The sequence below is a fragment of the Microcebus murinus genome, chromosome 8 (genome assembly GCF_040939455.1).
Source record: "Microcebus murinus isolate Inina chromosome 8, M.murinus_Inina_mat1.0, whole genome shotgun sequence".
Taxonomy (NCBI): Eukaryota; Metazoa; Chordata; class Mammalia; order Primates; family Cheirogaleidae; genus Microcebus; species Microcebus murinus.
Window position 1 is genome coordinate 106,487,941 of NC_134111.1, and position 14,853 is coordinate 106,502,793.

At 67.1% G+C, this 14,853-nt stretch overlaps 1 protein-coding gene across 1 annotated transcript in view; it reads right to left on the reverse strand.

Annotated features, from left to right (window-relative positions):
• The window catches only part of KIF1A (kinesin family member 1A), a 79,333-nt gene that overhangs the window by 10,483 nt on the left and 53,997 nt on the right, over positions 1-14,853 (reverse strand). Inside the window, 6 exon segments of the mRNA XM_076006120.1 lie at positions 144-205; positions 1,574-1,707; positions 2,586-2,626; positions 2,629-2,699; positions 12,495-12,521; positions 14,652-14,757. Coding sequence (XP_075862235.1) covers positions 144-205; positions 1,574-1,707; positions 2,586-2,626; positions 2,629-2,699; positions 12,495-12,521; positions 14,652-14,757 — 441 coding nt within the window.

The window sequence follows — 14,853 nt, forward strand, 5'->3', positions numbered from 1 at the left end:
ATGGCTCGGGCACTCGCAGGTACACACTTGCATTTGCAAATGAGGACCCCCTCCAAACACAGCTCAGCCGTGGGCACGGGGGTGTGTGTGTGGGGGGGGGGGCGTGCCCTGACCCTCCCCCACCAGTCGCAGCAGGCGCCTACCTGGGCTGCCCGCGTCGGCCACATGGCACAGGCTGAGCTCGTACACGCCCGTCACACGGTTGCTGCGGGGAGCAGAGGGAGAGACACGTCAGTACCAGGAGCACACATATGGCCTGGGTGCCACCATGAGCCACCATCGAAGTACCACCCACGCCTCAGCCAGGGATCCTGGGGCTGCAGCCGCTGCTCAGAAAGTCCCATCTAGGCTGGTCCGAAGGTAGTGAGTTATCTCACGTGATTGTTCATAGTCAGTTACAGATTGAACTCTTCTACTTTCCCCCCTCCTCACTACTGCACTTGACTAGTCTTAAAAAAAAAAAAATAAAAAAAAAAAAAAAAAAAAGAAAGTCCCATCCAGACCCCTCCGGCCTCCCACATAAAGGAGGGTGGGACGGCGTCACTCAGGCGCCCATGTGTCCTGGCCAGGGGCGACACAGGTGGCCTTAGCACGTGTGTCCCAGATCCCTAGCACCCCGGCACCTCCGGTCCCTCCAGGCACTGAGCTCTGCAGGCCTTGAGACAGGGAGCCCTGCTCCCAGGACGCCGGTGGCTCCAAGGCCCCTCAGCAGCCCTGTGACAGTGACAGGCCCTGCCAGTCGGCATCCCACAGCCACTGGTGAACCTCTGAACAACTGTGGCTGGCCCTCCGAGGATGCTGAGTCCTGACCCCCAAGAGCCGTCCTCCTGGTCACAGATCCCCGTGGTCCCCAGGGAGCAAGGTCATGTGGCAGGGGTGAGGTGTGGCCCCCGGACCACCCACAGGAGGCCAGGAGGGCACCCGGGCTTTCTCCACTCCGCCCTGCCCTGCAGGCTGGCCCGGGCTCCTGCCACCCTCTGCATGGTGCTGGTGTCCCCTGCAGGTGGCCACTGGGGGTGAGTGAGAGGGAGCCTGGCCAGGAGCCTGGCCGGGAGCGTGACCGGGGAGTGTGGCCGGAGCGTGACCGGGGGAGCGTGGCCGGGGAGCCTGGCCAGGAGCGTGGCCGGGAGCGTGGCCGGGGAGCCTGACCGGGAGCGTGGCCGGGAGCGTGGTCGGGGAGCGTGGCCGGGGAGCCTGAGTGGGAGAGTGGCTGGGGAGTGTGGCTGGGAGCATGGCCGGAGTGTGGCCAGGGAGCATGGCCGGGAGTGTGGCGGGGAATGTGGCCAGGAACGTGACTGCGAGCGTGGCCAGGAACGTGGCTGGGGAAGTGTGGCCGGGAGCGTGGCTGGGAATGTGGCCAGGAGCGTGGCCAGAGGAGCGTGGCCAGGAGTGTGGTCGGAGGAGCGTGGCCAGGAGTGTGGCCGGTAGCATGGCCAGGAACGTGGCAGGAACGTGACCAGGCCTCAGACACAGGCCACCTGCACGTCAGGCTGCAGCACCAGCCCTGCGGGGTGGAGCTTGGTCCTCACAGGCGCGGTGGCAGACGAGGCCCATGCCGGCCCACGTGGCTCACCTCTCGGAGGCCCGCAGGCTCCCGCTGCCGAACAGGTTGCGGATGGAGCGCGAGGCAGGCAGCTTGGCATCGCGGGAGTAGAAGACCATGCAGAAGTCCTTGGTGACCACGGCCGGCTGGGTGCAGTTCTCCATCTGCAGCGGGCGGGGCAGGGCTCAGGCGTGAGGACACCCCGTGTGCGTGGGGCCCCTCTTGACCTTGTCCGGGGGCACAGGGCCCAGCCCCCCGATCTGAGGCACGGGGAGGGTCTCCCTCCCGCCTCGGGCCACGTCTGCTGGGGAGGGAGCCAACGCCCTGCCCGCCCTGGGCCACTGGGGGGCGGGGCTCCCAATGCAGGGACCCTGGGGGTCCCCAACACCGGCCTTGCCGTAGACCAGGGTGACACCTTCCCCCACCTAGCGCCCGTGGGGATGAACCCGGTCTTGTCTGCGCACACGTTTAGCCAAAGCGCCACGGCAGCTACTCCTGGTGGGCGTCAGCTGGCTGCCGAGCGGCTCGCGCCTGTCCCGCGTTCAGTGGTTGACCGCCACACTCGGCCGGGGCGTCCTGAGCACGCGCGGGGCAGAGCTCAGCCCAACCCCCCGCCCCACCCCGCAACCCGGAGATGGTCACACCGTCCCCGCGTCACAGCCCCAGGGATTCAGCTCTAGGGAGACAGGGTCGCCTTGCAGGCTCCTAGTCTTTTCCTGCCCTGGAAGAGAGGCCACAGCCCACGCCTGGCCACGGCCTGCAGACCCTGGAGCAAGGGAGCAGGGGGGAGGGTGATGCGCCTCTGTTTTGTGCTCCCTGGAACACTGATGCAATGTCCGGCGCTGCTGCAGCTCTCTTGTAACCCCAGGGACAAAGCCACACACTGAGCACCGCCAAGGTTAACTGTGAGCACGTGGAATGATGTAACTTGAGGACTTGAGAAGTCCCCTGAGAAGAGCCTGGTTTGTCACTGCCCTCCATGAGCACCTCGGGCTTTGGGGCAGGCCGGGTTTGGTGGGCCCCCTGGGTGCAGGTGTCTTGCCTCAATATAAGCGGAGAGGGTCATGTAGATCTTCTCTCGAAAGGGGTGACCCGGTTCAGCAGGAGGGAATTGTGCATGGAGCTGTCCCACGCAGCCTCGAACTGGTAGAAGGTCCTGAAAGGAAGCAGAGCCCAGGCAGGCGGCCATGGCGTGGGGGCTGCTCTCAGCAGAGACAGGGACATGCAGACAGACAGACGGACAGACAGACGCAGGCACCCCAGGGAGAGCCACGGGAGCCACAGGTGGAGCCTGGGTGGCGGCACCAGGAGGGACAGGCCCCTCCTTACTCAGGACCTTGCTGACCAGGGGCCACCAGGGCGAGCCCAGGGAGGAGGGGAGGCAGGGAAGGTGCAGGGAGGAGTGAGGAGGGGAGGGAGGAAAGGTGCAGGGAGGAGTGAGGAGGGGAGGGAGGGAAAGTGCAGGGAGGAGTGAGGAGGGGAGGCAGGGAAGGTGCAGGGAGGAGTGAGGAGGGGAGGGAGGGAAGGTGCAGGGAGAAGTTGAGGAGGGGAGGCAGGGAAGGTGCAGGGAGGAGTGAGGAGGGAGGGAAGGAAGGTGCAGGGAAGGGTAAGGAGGGAGGCAGGGAAGGTGCAGGGAGGAGTGAGGATGGGAGGGAAGGAAGATGCAGAGAGGAATAAAGAGGGAGGGAAGATACAGGGAGGAGTGAGGAGGGGAGGGAGGGAAGGTGCAGGGAGGAGTGAGCAGGGGAGGCAGGGAAGGTACAGGAGGAGGAGGGAGGGAAGGAAGGTGCAGGGAGGAGTGAGGAGGGGAGGCAGGGAAGGTGCAGGGAGGAGTGAGGAGGGGAGACAGGGAAGGTGCAGGGAGGAGTGAGGAGGGAAATGAGGAAGGGATACAGGGAAGATGCAGGGAAGAGTGAGGAGGGAAGGGAAGGAAGTGCAGGGAGGAGTGAGGAGAGAAGGAATGTACATGGAGAAAGTGAGGAGGGGAGGGAGAGAAGATGCAGGGAGGAGTGAGGAGGGGAGGGAAGGAAGGTGCAGGGAGGAGTGAGGAGGGGGAGGAATGTACATGGTGAAGTGAGGAGGGGAGGGAGGGAAGATGCAGGGAGGAGTGAGGAGGGGAGGGAAGGAAGGTGCAGGGAGGAGTGAGGAGGGGAGGGAAGGAAGGTGCAGGGAGTTGTGAGGAGGGGAGGGAGGGAAGATGCATGGAGGAGTGAGGAGAGGAGGGAAGGAGGTACAGGGAGGTGTGAGGAGGGGAGGGAGAGAAGATGCAGGGAGGAGTGAGGAGGGGAGGGAAGGAAGGTGCATGAGGAGTGAGGAGGGAAGGAATGTGCATGGAGGAGTGAGGAGGGAAGGGAGGGAAGATGCAGGGAGGAGTGAGGAGGGGAGGGAAGGAAGGTGCAGGGAGGTGTGAGGAGGGGAGGGAGGGAAGGTGCATGGAGGAGTGAGGAGAGGAGGGAAGGAGGTACAGGGAGGTGTGAGGAGGGGAGGGAGGAAAGATGTAGGGAGGAGTTAGGAGAGGAGGCAGGGAAAGTGCAGGGAGGAGTGAGGAGGGGAGGGAAGGAAGGTGCATGAGGAGTGAGGAGAGGGAAGGAAGGTGCATGGAGGAGTGAGGGAGAGAAGGGAAGGAGGTACAGGGAGGAGTGAGGAGGGGAGGGAAGGAAGGTGCATGGAGGAGGAGAGGAGGGAAGGAGGTGCAGGGAGGAGTGAGGAGAGGAGGGAAGGAGGTGCAGGGAGGAGTCAGGAGGGAGGGAAGGAAGGTGCATGGAGGAGGAGAGGAGGGAAGGAGGTGCAGGGAGGTGTGAGGAAGGAGGGAAGGAGGTGCAGGGAGGAGTCAGGAGGGGAGGGAAGGAAGGTGCAGGGAGGTGTGAGGAGGGCAGGGAAGGAGGGTGCAGGGAGGTGTGAGGGAGGGGAGGGAGGGAAGATGCAAGGAGGATTGAGGAGAGGGAAGGAAGGTGCAGGGAGGAGTGAGGAGGGGAGGCAGGGAAGGTGCAGGAGGTGTGAGGAGGGGATGGAGGGAAGGTGCAGGAGGAGTGAGGAGGGCAGGGAAGGAGGGCTGCAGGAGGGAGCTAAGGGGGAGCAGCAGGGATGGGGCAGAGGGCAGGGGAGAGGCTACGGGAAGGGAGGTGGAGCCTGGCAGGCCCAGCCCGTCTGAGTAAGGAGGCGCTGTGTCACTCCGGGACCGGAAGGCACCTGCGCAGGTGAGAGCCCCACCGCCCGGCTCCACCGTGGCCCCGCCCGGAGGGAGGAAGGCCCTGGGAGGATGCTTGGAGTGGGAACAGGGTGCCCGGCAGCCGCACCGGCACTGGGGACGCAGGGCCCCCGCCCGGCCCTGACCGCTGGCCTCCCCCAGCGCAGACCCTCCCCGGGCAGCTCAGGCCGGCTGGGAGCTGGGACTCGGTCCCTGCAGGGCCACTGTGCTAGAGGACACCCCAGGGGTCCACACAGGCTCCTGGCCAGGTGATGGTCCCTGTCTTTAACCTCCCGGAAGGCACCTCTCCGAGACTCCCAGCGGCTGGCGCTCATCTGGAGGACGGTCGTGTCCGAGGGAAGGATCCGCCCCAGTCCACGGCATGGCCGCGCCGCAGAGCCCGGTGGCCCCGGTCAGCTCCCGCCCCGCCCCGCCCAGGCCCATCCAAGCATCCTCCAAAAGACACACTCGAGACACTGGACGCACAGCAGCCGGCCGGGCGCCGGGGGGCGAGGCGTGCGGGCCGGCTCTGGTCCAGGCTGCAGGGCGCGGGTCTCACGGGTCAGGGCCGTGGGGTGGAGCGGGGGATGGGGGACAGGGCCACTGTCGGACACACGTCCCCAAGGAGAGACCGGACGGAGGGGGCAAGGACAGCAGACGTCGGGGACAGAGCCACTCGAGAAAGCAGAAGGGGACAGACGAGCGGGGCAGGACAGAAAAGTGAGCTGTACCTAGTGTCACTTCCGAATGAAACGCTAAAGGCAAGGCAGCCGGGACACACACGTACACACACAGAAAAGATGGAGACGTCAGAACGAGCACGTCACGGCCCCGGGGCCGGCTCCCCGGGGACACGCAGGCCTCGTGGCCCCCGGGCCCCCAGCAGGCGGGGTGGGGTGCAGGCCCCGTGGCGGCCTGGCCCTGCAGACCCCCGTCCCCCGCGCCTGCAGTGAGAGCCTCGGGTCTGTCCCCGTGGGACCTGGCAGGTCGCCCCGGAGCCACAACAGAGCCCTGGAGGGACGTCCTCGGGGTCCTGTCGGGCAGGGCCTGCAGGTTTTAGCTGCAGCCGTGGCAGCCTGGCCAGGACAAGGGCTCAGGCCGCCTGGAGGCCGCCACAGGGCTGCGGCACAGTCGCGTGGCCCCAGGAGGTTCCCGACATCTCTGTGCCCAGTTTCCACGGGGCGCGGTTGCCCCTGCCTCCAGATGTCTCGTGGACCGAAGGAGCCACCGTGGGCACAGCGAGAACAGGGCCTGGCGCCAGTACAGTCGGCACCACGATCTAGGCAGACATCACTGTCCCACTGCTGAGCCCTCTGTCCACCTGCTTGGAAGCCCCCGAAGGACCCTGGCCGGCTCCCCCTCCTTCCCCCTGTGTGCAGACACAGCCCACCTGTGCCCGGCCCTGCGCCCCCAGGTGGGGACGTCCCTGGCATCCACCCCAGCCCCTTCTGAGCCCTTCGGGAAGCACCAGGCCCTCCCGGCGCAGGGTCTCTGCAGGCATCGGGGGAGGGGCCGGGTCCCCACCCCGTCCTGGGTGCTCCACCCCACGTAGGACACAGCAAGGCAGCGAGCCCAGGGAGGCCAGCGCAGCCCTGGGGCTGCTCCTCAGGACAGGTGGGCTCTGCAGGCCAGGCTGGTCTCGGCCCGCCGGCTGGGTCTGGGAGAAGAAAATGAGCCCCCACGAGAGCCCCACTGCACCCCGAGAACGTGGCTCTGCCCTGCTCGGGCCCCATGTCCACCACGCGCCGGGGGGCTGGGCCATGCCAGGCCACTTCCCGCCCAGGTGCCAGGACGGCGGACAGGACACGGGCACGGCTGTGACGCCACTGACGGGACATCCCCAAGCCGCTGCTCGACCCCCAGGCCCTGAGGCTGCCCGCTCTGCCCAGAGGGAGCGTGCCCACATCGCCGAGCACCCCGGCCACAGCCTGCCTGGCCCCACGTGCCACGGACGGCAGGCCCTGGGACCCTGGGCGGCGGGGTGTCCCTGGACACACTGCTGAGCCCCCGACACCCCTGCAGCCTCCACGGAGGGAGGTCTCACCCAGACCCCGAGGGGGTGAGGGGACTGTGGCCGCTGTGCTGGGGTGGGGGTGGGGCAGAGTGGCAGCCCACCCACGGGGGCTGAGGCAGCCACACAGGAGCCACTGGGCTCGCAGAGCACAGCGTGGGGACCACGGATGGGCGCCCCTGGACCACACTGCAGAAAACTCAGACCTAGAGAGGCTGAGTGGCAGCCGGGTCTCCCAGCCAAGCTCCAGGACGTGGCCAGGAGGGCGTGGAGACCACGCCAGGACCCTGCTGCAGGAGCTGGCACGCACAGCCTGCGACCTCCCGGGAGGGGAGCCGGTGCCCTGTTCCCTGAGGTCCTCCTCACCCTACCCCACGTGACGTGCGACCAAACCCCCTCGTATAAAACCCAAACAGGAAACCTGTAGCCCGGCAGCGTGAGGACCACAAGGGAGCTGGGAAGTGCAGATTCCCAGGGCCCGCCCAGAGCCCCTGGCGCAGAGATGCCGGGAAGGGAGACCGTGTGGCGGGGCACGGCCTGCCCAGAGCTTCCTGTCACTCGGCTGCCCTCACCTGGCAGACACCTGTGCCTCCCACAGAGGCAGGGTCCCACCAGCCGGCCCAGCTCCTTACCCTCCTCCCTCCCTGCTGCACTCTCGGCACCCCCCCCCCCGTTTTTTTGTTTGTTTGTTTTTGAGACAGACTCTCACTCTGTTGCCCCAGCTGGAGTGCTGTGGTGACCTAACCCTAACCCTAACCTCAGACTCCTGGGCTCAAGCCATCCTCCTGCCTCAGCCTCCCGAGTAGCTGGGACTATAGGCATGTGCCACCATGCCCGGCTAATTTTTTGTATGTATTCTTTTAATTGGCAATAATTTATTTCTATTTATGGTAGAAATGGGGTCTCGCTCTTGCCTCAGGCTGGTTTCGAACTCCTGACCTTGAGCGATCCACCCGCCTCAGCCTGCCAGAGTGCTGGGATGACAGGCGTGAGCCACTGTGCCTGGCCTCGGGGCCCCCTTTGAAAGGGGGACGCAGACGGGGTCCTCCTGGAGGAGGAGGGCCTTCAGCCGACAGCTCGACCCCAGCTGGTGGCTTGGGCAGGCAGGGGCAAGAGGCCTCTCTAAGGGCTCCCCTCCGACCTGGGGCTCTGCAGGGCCCAGAAACAGGACCACCCCCATTCAGCTCCGGTCGAGAGGGGCTCAGCGCCCAGATGCGTGAGGACCCAATGGGGAGCCCTGGATGGAAACTCACTGGAAAGTTCTGCTGACAAAGACAATGCAGACACAGAAACAGCCCTCCACCTCGATCCTTGGCTCAGAAGGACACTGGCTCTGCCACAGACGGGCTGCGGGCACCTGAGCAATGTCCCCAGACACGGTTCCACTCCGCCAGAGGCTCAGGTAGGGCTGGTCCCCACCTCTGCTTGGCCCCCACGGTGGGAGGTAATTGGTATCTCAGGGTTCAACACAGAGCGCCTGGTCATACCGCGTGGGACCACAGAACGTGCCTGCCACAGACGGCCACCGCAGTGTGACTGTGACACCGGCCTTCTCACGGCTGTCACAGCTGTCATGGGCAGACTGGCCGGACGTGAACAGGTGAGCCGAGAATCCGAAAATTAAGCCTCAGGCTCAAGGCTGCAGCCAGAGACTCACGGTGCTCTGGGAAGGACGTGTCTAGAATGCTTTGAGGGTGGCCCAGGTGCTCTGGGAAGTGATCTAACGGGCTGACTTCTGGGACTGTCCCCAGATGGCAGCCAGGGAGGCCCCTCCACCCCGTGGGGACGTGGTCCCAGTAGGAGACGCCGTCAGAGCAGATCGCGCAGCTAGGAGCAGGGGATGCTCGTGGACCCCAAACCTGGGGAGTCTGCTCCAACATCCAGACGTCAGGCCACACACAGCTGCGCGGCGCCACCGCCACGCAGCCCAAGAGCCCTCGGACCGGGATGGACCAGAGAACACACGGCTGGACCCGCTCCCCGGGACTGAGCCAGCTGCCGGCGTCCACGCACGGCTGGGCCACAGCAGACGCCAAAACGCCCCTCGGAGAAGGGGGTCCCGGGCCATATGTGGCCTCGGAGGAAATGCCAGGCAGGGGCCAGCGCAGGGAGCCGCCTTCCCTGCTCTCCCACCTCCCACGGTGCCTTCACGCTCCCGCTCAGGGGAGCCGGCTCCTCGCTGCTGCGTCTGCCACCCAGGACGGGCGTTGCCCGGCCCTGCGACCCTGCCGGTCCCCATCACACCCGGGACCGGGACCAGGATCGAGCTGCTTGGTCAGCATCCATCTTGGGGATGACGGGGGATGAGGAGAAGGAGTAAGGAGATGAGGGGTGAGGGGTAAGGAGATGAGGGGTGAGGGGTGAGGAGGTGAGGTGTGAGGGGTGAGGAGGTGAGGGGTGAGGAGGTGAGGTATGAGGGGGTGAAAGATGATGAGGTGAGGGGGTGAGGCGTGAGAAGTGAAGGGAGAAGAGGTGAGGAGGTGAGGGGTGAGGGGAGGGGTGAGGAAGTGAGGGGAGGGGGGAGGGGGGAGGAGGGGAGGGGAGGGGGGAGGGGGGAGGAGGTGAGGGGTGAGGAGGTGAGGGGAGGGGTGAGGAGGTGAGGGGAGGGAGGAGGGGGGAGGAGGTGAGGTGAGGGGTGAGGAGGTGAGGGGAGGGGTGAGGAGGTGAGGGGAGGGAGGAGGGGGGAGGAAGTGAGGGGAGGGGTGAGGGGTGAGGAGGTGAGGGGTGATGAGGTGAGGGGAGGGGTGAGGAAGTGACGGGAAGGGTGATGAGGTGAAGGGAGGGGTGAGGAGGGGAGGGGTGAGGAGGTGAGGGGAGGGGTGAGGAGGTGAGGGGTGAGGAGGTGAGGGGAGAGGGGAGGGGTGAGGAGGTGAGGGGAGAGGGGAGGGGTGAGGAGGTGAGGGGAGGGGTGAGGAGGTGAGGGGAGGGGTGAGGAGGTGAGGGGAGAGGGGAGGGGGTGAGGAGGTGAGGGGGGGGGGTGATGAGGTGAGGGGAGGGAGGAGGGGGGAGGGAGGGGAGGGGAGGGGTGAGGAGGTGAGGGGAGGGGTGAGGAGGTGAGGGGTGAGGAGGTGAGGGGAGAGGGGGAGGGGTGAGGAGGTGAGGGGAGGGGTGAGGAGGTGAGGGGAGGGAGGAGGGGAGGAGGGGAGGGGAGGGGTGAGGTGAGGAGGTGAGGGGAGGGGTGAGGAGGTGAGGGGAGGAGGAGGGGAGGGGTGAGGAGGTAAGGGGAGAGGGGAGGGGTGAGGAGAGGGGTGAGGAAGTGAGGGGAAGGGGTGATGAGGTGAGGGGAGGAGGAGGGGACGAGGGGTGAACGCGGCTTCCTGCCAGGCGCGGCTCTTCCTGGGGACAGAATTTTCAGAAACTCGGCTTCCATCCCACAGGGCTGAATTCTACGTGGCGGACGAACGAATAAACGAGCGGGTGTCGTGGCCCCACAAATAGCACGGCATGGACGCACAGAAGGGGAAACTGCGGCCCGGGGAGACGCGAGACCGCGGCGGAGGACGACCGGCCCGCTCAGGGCGGGGTCACAGCACACACGCGGCCCCGCCCCCGCCCCGCCCCGCCCCGCCCGGCCCCGGGCAGCTGTGCGCACGCGCACACACGCGTGCACGAGAGGCGGCCATGCAGCCGCGCGCTGAGTGGCCACGTCCCCGGTGCAGCGCGGCTCCCACGCGCAGGACTCGGGCCAGGCCCCGCGCGGAGAGCGCCACGTGTCGTCTCGTTATCGCACCACGACCTGACGCAGCGGCCGCCGTCATGCCCATTCGTGGAGAGGAGGGAAAACAGGGTTCCGGAAGGTTCCACGTCTCGTCCACATTCACACCATCAGCAGATAGCTCATCCCGGCCAACACGAGCTCGGCCGCGCAGGCGCAGGTCGCGGCCCCTGCAGACGTCTGGGGTGAGCCCCCGCGCCTGCGCAGTGCTGCCCGCCCTGGAACTGGGGATCGGACCCCACCCGCTCCTCCCCTCTCCACGCCCCGAGCTCAAGGCCTCCTCCTGGGGGCCGAGCCCGGGCCTGCTGCCCGCTGGGGCCGACCCGGACATTCTGGATCAGGCACCCAGGCACCGCCACGGCGGGCTCGCCCCTCTCGAGTAGGGGGAGGGGAAAGGCCTTAAACCCGGGGCTGCCACGGGGTGGGGCGGGGCAGCCCCTGCTTCCTTCCCTGTGCTGCCGTGCCTGCTCTAGCACAGCCCTGCTGGAGCCACCGCGTGTGCCTGGGGTGCCTGGCACCCGCCGATACCCCCAAACACACAGAGGCTGTGAACTCACACGCCGGACAGACGCAACTTGAACAAAACACGAACACACTCCCAGCACGCGGCCACACTGACGGGCCCGGGAAACTGCCCTCTGGAGGAACTGAGCAGAGGGCCGGCTCGCCCCCAGGACCAGCGCAGGATGCCCTCCTGCAAGCCCGCTCCGAGTGACAGCCTGCAGGGCTGTGGCCCCCTCGGGGGCAGCCACCACCAGGGTGTCCAGTGACACCTCTGCCGCCCAGCTGAGCCCTGGGAGGCCAGTGCAGCTCCTGGCCTGCAGCCGCCTTTGGAACAGCCGTGTCCGTGGGAAGCAGTGCATGTGTGTGTGCGTGTGCGTGCATGGCCCGGGGAGCTCGCCAACCTGCACCACTGACCCGCTGCCCACGGCGGGGTCTCCTCTTGGCCACAGTGGGGCCTCAGGCACGGTGGCCACACCACAGTCACAGCACTACCTGCCTGACCTGACAAGGACTTGCCTCAGAAAGTCCTGGCCGAGCCCCCTGCCCGTCCAGCCAGGGCTGCCACTCACACTCCTGGTGACACAGCTTAAAGGCTCACACGGTGGCCCTGAGAGGCCTCAGTTCTTTTCAAAACAGCTGACCTGCGAGATGACCACCACAAAGCTCTGGCCACAATGCTACAGGGACCCAGGAGGGGCCGGCCTTGGCTTTCCATTCGGAACTGACTTGACTTCTCACCAAAGCCTGGCTCGGATACCTGGTGGCCTCCCCTGCCCAGGGCCTCCCCAACCTGTTGCCCCCGGCCGGCGTGGGCAAGGTCCTGCGCCTGCCAGGCTGGAACCCTTGGCCACCTAAACCCAAGCACCCAGTCTCTTCGTGAATTTGCCACCTGCCACTCCCAAAAGGGAGGTGCGGTGCCCGTGCCAGGGAGTGTGGCTGGAGCCGCCGCCGCCCCTCCCACCGGTCCGGCCAGGTGAGGGCTCCCACGCAGTTGTGGAACATGCCGGAGCGTGAGTGTCCTGGCTTCCAGCTCCTGTCTGCCCCACCCCGTCCCCTGTGCTCACGGCTCTGCCCACTATGGCCCTCGCAGGGGTGGGGCTGGTCCTCACGGGAGGGTGAGTGCGGCCAAAGCCAGCGGCCGGCCAGCCTGCATGCAGGGAGGTGCTGCGCAGGGATCTGGGCGGGCAAGGCTCGAGGGCGGGAGGGGTGGGAGGCCAGCCAGAGTCTACGGAGGGGGGCAGGAAGCTACAGAAGCAGCCAAAACCAGGGTGGGCGAGGGACTCAGCCAAGAGGACGGGGCGGGAGAGCAGCGGAGGGGTCGGAACGATATTCCAAGGAGATGAAAATAGGAGGGAGACGAGGAACAGAGAGGAGGTGAGGAACAGAGGGAGGAGGTGAGCGGGTGGAGGAGGAGAACAAAACGCTGGAAATTAAACTTTCAGGGTGTGAGGGGGGCAGGGCTTGGGGGGCGATCGGGGAGGGAGGCGGGAAGGAGAGAAGAGGCTGAAATGAAACCAAGGGACACAAATGGTACCTAGGTATGTCCGAATCAAGAAACTGCCTGCAAAACACAAACAACCACACGTTAGTGAGGGCGGGGGCGGCAGCGGGGAGCGGGGCAGCGCAGAGGAAAGCCGCCCGGCGGCCCACGGGCCTGCTCTGAGCGGCGGGGCAAAGCGTGGGGGGCCCCGAGCGGGGCGGGGAGGCTGACGCTGAGGCCAAGCGCGGGGAGCCTGGGCACGGTGGCCGCAGACAGACAGGCATCCAGAGCCTCAGCGCCATGACGCCAGCCCCCATCAAGGGCAGAGGACGGCTGTGGCAGTGGCCACCAGGCGGTCAGCCAAGCACAGGAGGGTGCCGGCCTGGGTCAGCCGAGGAGGGTCCCGGAGACCCTTGGTGCGGGGAGGGCAGGGCAGGGCGGGTGGCCAGCACGGGCACAGCCAAGCGAGGGCCAAAGCAGCGGTGGGCAAGGTCTGCCAGCTGCCCGTGGACAGGCTTTCCTCTGTCCTTGGGTCCAGGGCCGTGACCCCGGGCACAGGGCTGCCCCGGGACTAGCCTCACGTCACACGGCCCCCCAGGATGCAGGACCGAAGCACCTTCGGCAATGGGCTCCTAGGCCCCAAGGAGCAGGTGAACCTGCCTGAAGTCCAGCCACAAGCTGCCGCCTGCTAGGTGAGTGACCGGGCTGGCCAGCATGAGCAGGAAGACGCCAGAGCACAGCCCTCAGTGCAGGGGGGCAGCAGGCGGGGGCACCCACCCATCTGCCCTGCTGCTTCACCCCACAACTCCCCTTCTGCCTCAAGAACCCAGGAGTTGCCTGGGCAAGGGAAGGGTCAGAGGTCAGGGGAATAAAGTCATCTCCCAGGCTCTGAGGCACTGCTCACGGGGCAGACCAGCCCTCCTGGCCCCCACCCGCCCCTTGGGGTCCTTGTCCCCACAGCCCTGGCACAGCGGCCCAAGCCCTGCAGGCAGCACCCGCGTGGGGTGCCAGGCCTTCTCCATGCCCGCCAGGGAGCGTTCTCATGGCGACAGGGGAAGCCACCCCACCCCACCCTCTGCCTCACCTTCCCCTTCTCCCACAGGCCACCCCCAGACTGCTTCTCACGGCACCACCTCCAGGGCAGGGCGGGACCAGAGCCTCATCTGCCCCCTGGGGGCCTCTGCCCGACCCGCCACCACCCAGGTGCCCACCCCACCTGCTGCCAGCGCCACTCCGCCTGATGCCCACGCCACTCCGGAGCTGAGGGATCAGCCCACAGCCCGCTCTCCGGGAGCCCAGCAAGAAACTGAGCCGTCTGGACCCGAGGTGGGAAGAACAGACGGCTGCCCCGGGACCCTCCTTCCTACCGACCCGACCCTCCTCGCCGGGACAGGGCCCCCGCCCCTCTGCAAGCACATGTAGCCCTCAGCGTTCCTCCCGCATGCTCAGCCTCCGTGAGCCAGGGACCCCTGCAGCCCCAGCCCTGAGGGTCGGCTTCTGTGCCAGGGGCCGGGTCAAGCCCTCGGGGGTCACCAGGACCCGTCTCAGGCTGCATGTCAGACGCAGGACGACCCCCCAGCAGGGCGCCTGACCAGCCTCAGGTGCCACCTCCCCCTTGTCCTGTCCACCAGCAGAGCCCAGCGGGGCTGCCGAGGGCGTCCCCAGGGCCTCGAACGCCACCGTCCAGGCTGAGCGCATCTCGCTGCGCCAGGGAGCTTGGAGAGGAGCTGCCCAGGGATGGGCACCACGTGCGTGGCGGTGCCCGTGGGCACGCCTCCACCCTGGGCTGCGGGACCGCTGGCCCCAGACCCCGCCAGGGCCCCAGCCTCGCCCACCGCAGCGTGGCCCGCCTGTCCACGCACCACTGCCCTCGCGACTCCCAGGACAGGACCAGCTCGTCCTCCAGGGCCGTGCTGGCCCTCTGCCAGGGCAGGGGCCAACGGGCAGGTGGGTGCCTGGCCGGCCACGCGGAAGCACAGAGAAGTGAGCGCGGGGGGGGGGCGGGGGGGGACATGGAGGCCACCAGCGCCCCTCATCGGGCCAGTTCCTTCAAGTGTCCAAAAGGGGGTGGGGGAGCTTGGGGCTGGACCGGCCACGGGCGGCTGGACCAAGCGCCGAGTCTGCCTGGCCGGCCGGGAACAGCCTGGGCACCGACCGGGGCCCGTCTCCGGGAGTCAGGAGCAGAACCTGCCGCCACCCTCAGGGACTCACCGGTCATCCTGGGCCGGGTGGATGTATCCGGAAGAGAGGATGTTGAGAGACAAGATGTTGGGGTCGATCAGGGACTCGTCAGTCTCTGGAGTGTTCCGGATGCGACCTGCGGGAGAGGCAGTGGACCAAGTGTCACTTCCCCGGGGGTGCAGGGGACGCTTCCCGGGGTCAGGGGATGCCAGTCCCACCGGCAGCCTCAGCC